A 13297-nucleotide genomic window follows, 5' to 3' on the forward strand; every position below is an offset into this window, starting at 1 on the left:
TAACAGTTGCATTGCATCCAACTTATGTACATTTTCACAAATCTCTTTGTGTTCTAAACATTTTGTTAAACTAAAAGAGGATACAGTTCTTTTTGCTTAATGTTATCCAGGTACTTGGAAGTTGTTATTTATTTTTATTTAGTATTCAAAATAAAAGCTGTTTATGATCACGAGTAACTGTGTAAAGTCACTTAATAAAATGCTTAACCATTAGTCATTTAATAAACCATTAGTCATTTAATAAAATGCTTAATAATGTATAATGTAACATTTAGTATTTATTATTGAAACACAATAGAACAACCTGCAGCTCATAAATGGATGGAAGTTGCCAGCATTAGCAAGATGAATTTTAGTTTATACTGGACTATGAATGTTTGTTTCATATTCATTTTGACACATTTAGCACAAGGATTTGAGGATGGAAAGTCAGTTTGGTTTGCTATGCAACAGGTTATATCCATTCCATCTATATTGTTCTATACATCTTGAATTCATTCCAATGAATTTTAGGCATTTAGCTCAGACTAACCATCTTGGGTTCTCTCTATCGTCAATGGGTAGATACAGAAACATACCACAAAATAGGCAGATCAAGAGTTACTTGTTATCAGTTAATTCAGTTAACCTGAGTCAGCTATACTTGGTAATTACAACAGGTTCAGCATACTTCGTACTCGATACCATGTATATAGACCATCACACCACTGACTGCCAGGGGAAAAGAAGTATTTTCAAGTTAGGGCTAACACAGTTTCAGAGAGGAACGTCACTTTAACAAAACTAGCTTTGTTGTCTGCAATAGCTTTCTAATTGGAACAAACAGCATTCTTCCTTTGAGCTGCTAACCTAGACCAAACCCCTTCCAAATTTTAAAATATGGTTTAGATGGTCTCAAAATAAGCACATTCCACAAGCCAAAACAGTGCTAAAACATGACGTACAAAATTTGAGACCTCTGATATACTTATGTGCCAAGAAACAAAGTTTTGAAAATTCTGAAAAGACATTGTGAAACTCTGTGAAATAATATTTTATGACCAAATGATACTGAATCAGTTTTTAGCCTCGAAATCTTTTCTTTTAATACTTTAACATCTTCCTGATTCAAGCCACTTGAGTTTTTTACAGTCTACAGATCACCAAATATTTTAAGAACCTCACATAAAACGAAAGGCAGAAGGACAGGTTCACTACAGTTTCACCTCTCTTTTACCATAACGACATTAAGAACAATAAATGTACGTATCACTTGCAGACAACTAGCCATCATTTTTGTTCCACTTACCACTGGCTGGCTGCAAAGGTAACGGCAAAGTTCTCCAATGTACTGGATAACAGTCACATTGTACTTTTTGCAGTCACTCCAAAACTGACTAGCTGAGAACTTCTTTTTTAACACACAGGTTGCACCTTTACAGAAACAGTAGAAAATGAAATGAAGTATTTTCTCTATATGGCAGCTTGGCTAGCTACGTTCACTATTTCTACAAAACAGAACATAAGCGGAACTAAGAGCAGCCTCGTTCAGAGAACTATATGGTATTTAAACCGTTTTATTAGAAGACATGTTCAAACCTGGTAGACAAAGAAGGGAGATTAACCCAGATTAACCCTTGGTGAGACAGTAAATCGATAGATAAGAGGTTAAAAGCAAGAAGACAGCTTCTCTTTGTTGGTGTTGTAACATTATTCAAAAGAGTTTAACTGAAAATATCCGGAAAAGTCAGCCTGAATTAGCAAATAATTTGGGTATCACTGAAACCGAATTTTTCAACAAAGAAAGTATTCATTGATGCAGATTCAGGCAGAATTAATCCATAATCCAATGACCTTTCCCTTGCTCTGACTTGTTCTTGATGCTCCAGGAAACAGGAAACATTTGCCGTCAAGTTCCAAATAAATCTTTTATAAGAGAGTCATTGAGGACACCTACGTTGTCTCAGTAAAATATGTATTTTATTGTCCGTGTCAAAACAGTACACAAATTAGATGGAAAAAAAGTTTTATGTCTTCTAATGATATATGACAAAGCTGAATGTTTACTATAAATGTATTTGTCAGTCTTTTTAAGTTCACCAAAATACATTTTAATTCTATTCCACCGTACAATGCTTAGTCTGTACATATACTAATGCACTATACACACTGCCAAAATATTACGTATGTCCTTAAATTTCTTTTTACCTAAATATAAAAGAAAGTAAAAACATTTGTGACACAAATGACTATAACTAATTCTTCTCCAGTACCACAAAGATAGCTTGTAAGAGATCCTTCACTATTACAACACCCCCCCATCCCCAAAATACAGAAATATAAAGCTATTCCAAAAAGACTAATCATTTGATTTCAGCAAAGCATTAGTTTCCCTAATGGCAGTGAACTTACACGTGTTTTATACACTTTTGTAATAATCCTCTATTAACAACACAATGAAATGAAACGTGCCCTACCCAATTCAATGCATCCACCGATGCCAAGAAGAGATGCGGCACTGTGATAAAGAGGCAGAGTAATATAAATGATGTCTTCTGCAGTAGCACCAAAAGCCCACAGTCCAGCAGCTCCTTTAAGAACCTGCATGTGACTGATGACTGCGGCCTTTGGAAGACCTGTAATGAAAACACAAAACCATGCATAAAGCCTCTCTTAAAGAGAACTCAGTTTACTTTTTTTCCTGTGTAAGGCCTCTAAAATCATAAAAGAATAAATTCTTTCTTCCGTAACCAAATTTTCAGCATTCTGTTTAGACAGCCGTTAATAGACAACTGGCTGTTTAATACACTATTGCATGTTTGTTCTGTACACATAAAGATACATAAACCAGTTTGTAACCTCATCTGTTAGTTATTTAATCTGATGTCAAGTCAATTCAAATAGGTGGAAACATGAAGAAACTCCATAGTTAGCACTCTATCAAATTATACAGAGCCAACAAAGGACCAAAAACATTTACTGTACATATGGACTTCCTTTAACATAAAAAGGCATCACACTATATCTCTTTCAGGCAAGAGTCATAGTGACTGTAATACAATTAAGAAAAGTATGGGATCTACATGAAGCTGATCATGTCGTAGGTGCTTATCTAAGATGTGTACATATAAGTCTACCTATTTGTTTTAGAACACTATGAAGATTATGTAGAATTAAAAAAAAAAAAAAATCCAGCAAAAAGTCCACTCCAGTTAGGTTCTTCTTAATGAGCTTCTTCAGGTTCAGCACAAAATTTCTGTTCAGCAACATGCAGACTCACATGCAAGAGCTTCTTGGGCTACTACTCTGGTACCCATTATTTTGAGTAGGGGGTGTGTTCTTCCTTCATATATGTTCTCAGATATACACACAAATTTCAGGCTGAGTCCTGATGATGAGCAGTGAGAACTGTTAAAAATTTCAAAAAATTTAATGGTTCAGGAAGTTTTCTCACCTATTCCAGCAAAGCTACCATTCATTTGAAGACTTAACTAGAGCTGTTAAATGGAAGTGTAATCTAGGAGATTCTAGCTACACTTCAAAGCTATTCCAAAACTCATCACACTAAAGTGAAAAGGCAATAAGCCTATGTTGCCAATGAACCACTTATAGCAAGCAGTGCTCTAGAGAGTCTTGAGTTTTTTCCTTCTGCCTTTACAGACAGCTGACTACAGACCGTGCAAGATACTTCTTTCTTTTAACTAAGTTTACCAGTCATTGATTTTAGGAGCAACACTATGCTCTTGCTTTATCAAAAAGTGTGAAAATGCTCAGTTACTTTAGATTAGAATTAGTTATTCCACATTCTTCAGACTAAACAAACCTTATTATTTTATTTACATGGTACACAAAAGAAATCCAATGTAAATTAATGTAATACATACAAGCATTCAAAAAGATTTTAAATTCTACATAATTAAAATTTGAGACTTCACAAAGATATTCTGAATGCAGTTATAAGAACAAAATCCACCTACCTGGAGAAGTCTATATTTTTTAGCTAAAACTCCTTACTTTTAACCAGCAAGCTCAACCATATTTATGTTAGTAGTATTACAAAAATACTTGACCTCTTGACAATATTTATACCTTCTAATTTTTTTGTTCTAGACTGACATTTTTATTTCCTAATTTTTCCCCAGAACCCGAAGCAAATAAATTAAATAATTATTTGTATGAGGGAACAAAGCCATAAAAAACATCTTCATTTTAAAACTTCTTGTGACTAATACTGTTGTGTTCAGCTGAATGAGGATGCCAATCTGCTTATCTTAACAACATCATGCTGCTTTTCATGTCAGTGATCAGTTTTTTTAAAGTCTTAGCTTCTTAGCTGCGGGAGCACTGGTAATAAATTCAGCCATCTGTTTCTAAACTAAAAGGCTAGTAACTTAATCCTATTTTCTGTCTCTACAGTGACCTGCATAGAACATGACTTAATGAAGAAAAACCAAATGTCTATTTGCTTGTTTGAAGATTGTTTTTTAAAGTTCTAGATGCAATGTTAGCTTTATTAGCTAGGCAGTGATGTGTGATCACAACATAATATTTATCATCATTGTAAACCCACTGAAAAAGCAAAACATTTTATAGACACCTTAGCTGTGAAGTAATAAGAGGTAAAACTTCTCATAGTATTTGCACAATATGTCAGGAAAAACAAGAAGAGAAGCCCATAAACCACTGAATATATACAATCACTGACAAGAAAAATGCTTATTTTCTACCATAATGCTTCTAGATAAGAAATATGATATTCTACTATGAAAAGATGAACCAAAAGATTAGTGTTTTGGAAAATCAAGTTTCTAAATGAAAGCTGAAGGAAAATATAGACTTTTTAGCAGACCTGTACCTGTTGTTCCTGAAGTAAATATATATAAAACAGATGACTTGAGGTTGTTGGCAGAGCGTCGATTAACTGGAACAGGGTCTTCAGATGCAGCCTCTATTTTGTCTAAAAGTGTATGCACAGTTGGAAAACTGGAGTCTTTGGTCATTATCCAAACACTAACGACTTTCTGGAGGTTAGGAAGAATTTCTTCCAGTGTCCCAAGCAAATCTGAAAAATTAACATAAAATAATGTTACTTACATGATGTCTTCACAAAACTAGCAAATAAAGTATTTTTCCTCTGAAAGTTTTACTTTTTATAATAGAAAGAGGAATGAAAGTCACCTCCATGGACATAAATAAATCCAATAAAATAATGATGAACTAGAATGAAAATTCACTGAAAACAGGATATAATGTGGTAAAAATACTGCTGACCGCACAAGGTCTAATTGTCAGCTAGCCCTCAAGGCAAAATGGTGAGCCTTGATTACGAGCTCCTGGTTCCCACCTCATTTTGGATAACCCTTGGTCATTGCTAAGACCAGAATGAAGTGTAATTAAGCTTCAACTTCAAATAAATCATGAAGAAATCTGCTGAAGATGCAAGGCAAATATATACGTAGCTGGTAATTACAGTGCAGGTTGCCCTGGATGCCCTCAAGAGCAATCTCTTATTGAGCAGTATTTTTTTCAAAAGCACAGAAGTGACTAATTTAAAAACAAACACACAAATGAAAAACTGTATCATATATATAGGTACCTGAATTTCACAGAATAGAAATATGATACAAGCCCAGCGCTTATTCAGACACTGCCAAAGAACCATGTGACTATTTATGTAGTGCTTTGAGTGCTTTACATACCTTAATGAATCTGATTTTAGGTACATCAGACAATTTTATTTTCTTATAATCACATGTTCATTCACTGAAAGCCATTCCTTCTATGGGCTTTTACTTGAATATAAATACAAACTCACTTTTATAAAATAAAAAAAGCAGCATAACTAAGGTCTATTTTGTTGGCTTATCAGGAAAGAAACGATGCGAGAGATTCCCAGATTAAACAACAAGAAAAAATATAGAGGCCAATCCTTAAGTAATACATTTGGTATTTATGTTTACATTTCTAAGCATTTTTACAATCTGTCATTTTCTCAGAACACTGCACAGGCATTAAAGTACTAATCCAGGAAAATTCTCAAGACCAGGAATAATACTGCTTTCAGTAGAACTATTCATATACTTAAAGACTCATTTACACTGAAGTGCTTTGCTGGATCTCAGCCTATGTAATTAATCTTGCAAATATCCCTGTGGGTATAAATTTATGTTATTATCTCAGTTTTTATAGATGAGTAAACAAACAAAGTTGACATGACTCACCCAGAACCTCATAATGAGGCACTGACAGAGCCAGCATTTGAAATCCTGATGTCAAGTCCAAGCTCATTTTGCAAATATTACATATGGATACCATTAACAGAACCCCCTTGCATAGATTTTATAGCAAAATAACTGAAGGTTTTTAATCTTTCAGAAAACTACTTTCCTAATGACAGACTGCTATATATATTTTAATGAATGACATATTAATCTCTATTACTATAGCACAGATATAGCCTATGGTGCCAACTAAACATATGTCTTAAACCTAAAGCCTACAGAGTACAATTTCTACATATTTTATGAATGTTTAGCAAATAGATCTGATGGAGTGTGACATTAAAATTTTTGTGTTCTAACTTCCTTGCACTGCATAATGATTTCAGGAAGGAATCACACAAATAATTATGAAAATCTAAAAGATAGATAGCCTCATGTTTGAATCATTGGAGTGCAGTCCCCTTCCACTATACATAGCAACAGAATGAAAAAATGTGAATTAAAAAAATGTTAAGGACAGTAATGTTAACTGCAGGAAACCTGATGTACTGAAAGTCAAGGTTCATTGGCATATTAATTCTGTTTTGCTGTCGTATTATAAAATTAGTGTATATTTTTCAAGTAATAAATATAAAAATACAACAGTATTATTTCTAATGAAAAACAGCTATTAATAAACCAAGTGTGACAGAATAACTATATACTTATTACCTTCTAATACTGATTTTTGTCTTCCTATTATGCGTATATATACACACCTGCCTCTTAAATATACTAATGCTAGTTTGTGTAGGTACAAGTTAGGCTGAGAACCTAGCAAAAGAAACACAGGTATCAGAAGTGGCTGGAGTTCCATTTCTGTTCCCAAAACCAGTAAAAGAATAGCATTCTCTGTCATTCTTTATTGGTGCATTGGCTCCAACTACAATGCCAGCAAGGATGTTAAGGATTGTTAATTGTTAAGGATTGTTAAGAAATTCTTGGCTCCTCCAGCTTCCAGTAATCATTTGAACCAGACTCAGCTGTCCATCCTGCGTAGTGCCCTTACCAGATAACAAATGTGATGTACAAATATTGAGAAAAACTGTCCAACAAAAGTCATCATGCAAAATTATCCTGTGTAACTAAAGTGTAATTGTAAATGAAATTTCACCTATTGTTTAACTGAAAACTATCCTCCTGCAAAAGGCCTGCCAAAAAACCCCTCAGTGAGTATCACCCTTTTTAAGTACTGCAGATACCAAAGGGATCATTGCGGCATCTCCTTATTTTCCATAGATAAATACATTTCCTTAAATTGTTTTGCTTTTTACATTTTTGAAAGTGATGAAGATGAAGCTGTATTACCTACCAACTCTTAACTTCTCTACAGAAAATTTTTGTGTAGGACTGCATGACATGAAGAAATTAACAAATATTTCTGATTTTTTAGTATTCAGAAGTTCTAGATAAGATGTGCACCAAGTTCTTTGTGTATTTGAGTAACATGAGGTGCAAGTCTGTCAAAAAGAAGAGGAATTACCTCTTATTTTTCTTTTTCCCTCTTTTCTTTCCTTCCTTCAAAGGAAGAAAGATGGCAGCTATTAATTTCAACTCTATAAACACAATCATGTAAGATTCAAGAATGACAGGAGGGCATAGCTCCCTTTTAGTAGACTGAAACTTATTTACTCTAAATAATTAAGATCAGTCTTCAAATTAAACATACACAGTTTATTGTTTCTCTAAACACTCACTCATAAAACCTATGGGGTTTTTTGTTGCACAGAGGCTTGCTTGGTTTTTTAGCTACTATTGAACTATGTGCTCAGGAATTGAGTACTTGGAACAATATGTGAACAGCTTGTAATTATACGTTATCTTGAAAGAAATTTCTAGTTAGATAGCAGAGAACAGCAGAAACAGTAAGTGATTTCCTGAATAAGAAAAGGTAATTTAAAACAGCTATATTCAAAGTGCCAGCAACTGAAAATTACTTCTGGAACACACAGGAGCATGGGGTGTCTGAAGATAACTCTCACTTGTACTAACATAATTCCAAAGAATAATTCTGATGATAGTCAACTAATGTTTTGTTCCATGAACAAAGAACTTCTGCGCCAGATGTTGTGTAGGGCTCATTGATCTTTACATACCATCTTGTCCATGTGTCAGGAAAAAGCAGCCCTCTTGGAGGAACTATAGTTTGATTATTTCTAGAGGTAGCTGGTATGTGTACTTTACCATATAGGAAAGTAATTATAGTAAAGCAATTCAGCTATTTAAGCTTGTGGTTTCTCTCAAATACTTGTTTACTTTTTACACTATGAAAGTATATTCAGGTTTTGGTTTATTTGTTTTGGAAGAAATGACTGCTTAACTAAAGTTTGGCAGCGTAGTCAGAAGTTCTGTGTGCATTGTTTACATAGTTTGTATATGAATATTCACCATTTGCTAACTATTTGGCTTCTACTGGGGAAAAAAAAAAATCTGTAATTGGTCAAGATGAATATGCTTCTCCACTTTTTTTGCCTTTTTTTCCCCTCTTGCTTTTAAAGCATTTCATTATTCACCAAAAAGCTTGTGAAACTGTTACATTACATTCACATGAATACATAACTCAGTTACATCTTTCAAGAAAGCAAGGAAAATATGTTTTAGTTTTGAACTACTGTCCTAGGCTTCAAGTTCCACAAAAGGTTTTTTATGTTGTTTTCTAGCAAAGAAACAATGCAGCCTGTTGGCAAGGACACAGTCCTACACTGATGAAAGGAATACATCAGATTATGAGCTCCACTTGTACTGAACAGAAAGTTACTCGGAAGGAAAACTGTATGAAATGGTTCTTTGATGTGTACCCTGGTTGATATGCTCAGTAAGCTATGGCAAGCCCAAACTCTTCCCCATACTGACTGACCTCAGAAAATAATTGTTATTTGTACTTGATCCCCTAAATGACTCGTTACACTCAGCAGTTATTCTCACTAAGTAATAATAACAGAAATTACAAGTCATTTGTGGCTCAGGATCGGTGTTGGTATCTTGAAACGCCACTGAAGGCAGTAAAGGTAGTAAAACAGAACCTGGCTTGGGAATCACAGTTGGCACTGTTTTCCACTCAAAGGCCATCTGTGACAGAGCCACAGACTAAGTAGAAGCAAGTGATCAAAGAGATACGGTGTCTAACAGAGCAGATAGGAGTGTCTTCTGCAGGTCTTCTATCATTTCCTTGTCCTAAATGTCCTATTTTATTCCAAATAGTTAAGGACAGATGGTTCTGATAAAATCCATTATTTTTTCACTCAGTGACTAATATATGAGAGATGATACTGCTACTTGTATATACCATATGACCTTAATTCACAAATACCAAAAAAGACTTTGTTTACTCTCTTTTCTCCAGAACGTAGACACACTTCTGTCTGAACTTTACTCCTGCCAGCATAAATCCTGGTTCTGAGCTCAGGTGGTGAGAAGTTCAGAATGCATTCAGCAGCAGCAGAAAGCACTGCTGGTGCCTCAAGAGTAAAGAATCCTGGCCAGGAAAGTGCTATACTTGCACAGCAGGGAGATTTAATTCTGTATAGAATCGCAGAATCACAGAATTGGTGTGGTTGGAAGAGACCTCTGGAGGTCACCGTGGACCAACACCCCTGCTCAAGCACCCCTGCCCATGTAGCACAGGCTGCCCACATGTGTCCATGTGGCATGTACACTCCTTGATAGCCTTTCCTGTCAGGACTGATGTAAACCAATCTCATGGAGTTTAGTAATGAAATTCTTTCACAGCTGAATCCTTGCATCAGAAGTCATGATGGCAATCTGAGGTGTCCTACTAAGAGTTGAACTCTTCCGAGCAGCAACACACTATAAACTGGCAAATTCCCTTTGTACTTTTCTGGTGGGTCACTAGATTGTAAGTGTTGTTTAATAGTATTGTTGTTACACAGGTACTGTCCAAAAGAAAAAAATGTAATCCCTTATTCAAGCAAGACTCCAATGAATAGAAACACTCCCTAGAAAGAACACAGTGCCTTAAAAGGTGCCTTCATTTTAAGCAGTACCTTACTCCTCTGTTTAACCAGTAGTTTTTAAATGAGTAAGGGTGGTATAATCTGGTAACAAATGCAGTAATGACGAATACCTTTTAAACAGGTCAGATTGTTGTTACAGTAAGCTAATGCTATCAGTCCGGTAGAGAGAAGGGCATACAGCTACTTTTTTCCTCCTTTACAAGTTCCTTGTTTACTAACATGTTAGTCAACTGCTGTTTTATTAAAAATACAGTTTTAAACTCCAACTTTTGAATCTCTTTCAACAAACATTCCCCAGAATGGGAGTGGTGGTAGACAGTGTTTCTGGGAATGGAAGTGTGAGAATGTTACATAACAAATTAAAGCAAGAGCTAAATGCTCTGGGAAAACAGCAGATGAACGGAAGTAGCTAAAGCAAAAACTCTCCCTCTGCCACAAAGGCAAGTGGAAATACTGGAAAGGAACACAAAGTCTAAATATTGGCAAGTCAGAGAATCTATATTTGCCTTACAGCCTGCGGTTGGATGAGAACGAAAAAACCAAGTTATTAGATTGTGCTAAATGAATTAAAATAACATTGCTGTCGTACAAAAAAAATCAACCTTTTAGAGATATCCATTCATATGAGAAACCGACAAGGGGGAGAAATTTTGAAGTTTTTATAACATATCTGAGCCTTAAGAACAAAACATTCAATTGCAGAGTTCGTAGAATATGTAAGTCAAAACCAAACCCCCAAAACTTAAGTACTATTGGAAGACTCCCATCTGAAGTCAGAAAAAGCAATCAAAATATCAGAGAATTGTCAGACCAGAAGACAGTCTGACTGCAAGTGCTGAAGAAAAGACAAGATGATACTAATTGGACTGGGTTACCAAACCACAACCTCTGAAAAATATGCAGGCACAAAACAAAACTGAAGAGTACAAATTCCACAAATGAGAGTGATCTTGCAAGAGGCAGCATGAAAGACTGAACAAGGTGTGGAAGAAAATGCAACCATAAATAGTACACAGCCTATTTGGATAGAGGTATCACATTTGTAAAAAATAAAAGCATTTTGGAAAAATGACAAGATGTACCAAAAGAAGCTGCAAGATGCAATCATCTCACGCAGAGGAAGGCTACACCACCATTCTGAGCAGGGAAGATTTAGCAATAAACAATTATCTATGGGAACTGTTCCAGAGATCAGCAGAAGGTGGAAGGTTCCCTTCAGCACAAATGAAACCTTAATATTAAATGGATTTGAATACAGGTTCCTGATTTAATGTGCCATTACAGACAATAATTTCAAGAGCAAATTTGGTCTTGCTGAGCACAGTCAAATTGTTAATGGGATGATTTCTGCTGTGCTGCAGTATACGAACAAGATTGAAGGTCATCCAAAATATTGAAAAGATAGCCTTGTAACTGTTACAAGAAACAGAATTGCTAAGTCAAGCCTATATTTATTTGTGGAGGGTGAAAAACCTACATATTTTTGAAAATGAGAATTTCCACTATCCAGAAATAATACCATTACATACAAATCTCTGATTAAAAAAACAATCTTAGTTGCCAATCATGATGCCTGACTACGACAATGATAGATATTGGACCACAGGTTGACTGTTTTTAGTGTAAATATTTTGCAAAAAATATATACTATGTTCAAGCTATGCACAATCCTGTGGGAAATAGCGCAACAGCAAAACACACAAGAAAGTTCAAGTCATGCCTACTGATAAGGAAGAATCCCTTGAAACACACACTAACACTGGACAAAAAGATGTTTAACAGACCTCTGAGAATTATCTAACTGACTGTGTAACCTCAGTGTCAAATATTGCTCTGCAATTTTTCTAAACATTAGGGGGAAATTATTATGTACAATAATAATGTATAATATGTTTTTGTTTCAAGAGTGGTATGAGTTAGTCCACACAGTCACTGAACGGTATATGAACCTTCAGTTGCGAAACCTGGACTCCTTTGGAGCTCCTTTTCCATGTGACATGGCCAATAAACAAGGACACAACAGAACTTCAACTTCTTTCACAGATACAGATAAAAAAGAGCCTCTAAGTCCCGAAGAAGAATACTGTGAAGCCTTGCAGGCTCAAAGGACTAACAAACTTAATGCAGAGACTAAAAAGTAAGAAGACCAACACATAAAAGACCAGGTCAGAGACTAAATTGTCGGTACCTCTGTTGTATTATATGCCTGCACAGAGCTCTTCTTTTGTGAGCAGAGGCAGACTCCTAGAACGAGTTAGTTCAACGTTGTTGGTCTTACTATCAGCTGCTGGGAACAAATTAAGAGTGGAGACACACAGACCCCATTCCTACTTTGCAAATGCTTTTTTCATTCATTAGTTAACCTCTCATTTTAATAAAGACTACTTAGATACAAGTTTTGATCCAAAGTTCTCCTTCACCACAGTCAATGAGCAAGAATTTCCTGAACATTAATTCCATTTCTCAATCCATATGCTCAAAAGCACATATTCATGAGAGGGTGTTAAATGAGATTTTTTATTACATAAGTAAGAAGGCAAAATTAAAAACTGTCAGTTCAGAAGCATTGTTATCATGTGTTTTGGGATTATATTTAAATTGGCTTTTGTTTCATCAGCTTGTTTTAATTACCAAGCATTCTTAAACCAGCATACCATATACAATCAAAATGACAAAATTTATGATTAAAAATATGCAAGGGAAAAATCTTAAATACATTTTTGAAAGCACAAATTTGCAGCAGCAGAGAACAGATGGAAGGAAATTCCACCATTTAGGTGTCATGGATGCAAAACCCCACAACCTGTGTAACAGCAATAAGGGAAGAAGTTGTGAAATAGAAATATGGCAGATAGACTTGAAATAATAATTTTAGAGAGGCAGGACAACATTATTATTTAATATTTTGAAATATGTTCCTCCAACCAAATGTCAAGGTTCTGTATGATCTTTTAGCATTGCAGGTTCACTTGCACTTGATCATAAATGCTGAAGCAAGTTTAGGTTTTGGATCTGTCTTCAGTTTATACATCTCTATAACTGAAGCCAAATTTGAATATACAATGCACAGTATGCCTACATCAA

General features: G+C 35.0%; 1 protein-coding gene across 1 annotated transcript in view; it reads right to left on the reverse strand.

The window, feature by feature from the left end:
- The window catches only part of SLC27A6 (solute carrier family 27 member 6), a 40428-nt gene that overhangs the window by 25428 nt on the left and 1703 nt on the right, over positions 1–13297 (reverse strand). The window contains exons 2-4 of the mRNA XM_072858882.1: positions 4835–5041; positions 2457–2615; positions 1289–1413 (exon numbers count right to left, since the gene is read on the reverse strand). Coding sequence (XP_072714983.1) covers positions 1289–1413; positions 2457–2615; positions 4835–5041 — 491 coding nt within the window. The remainder of the gene's footprint in view (positions 1–1288; positions 1414–2456; positions 2616–4834; positions 5042–13297) is intronic.

Source organism: Ciconia boyciana, chromosome 4, assembly GCF_034638445.1.
Source record: "Ciconia boyciana chromosome 4, ASM3463844v1, whole genome shotgun sequence".
NCBI classification, from domain to species: domain Eukaryota; kingdom Metazoa; phylum Chordata; class Aves; order Ciconiiformes; family Ciconiidae; genus Ciconia; species Ciconia boyciana.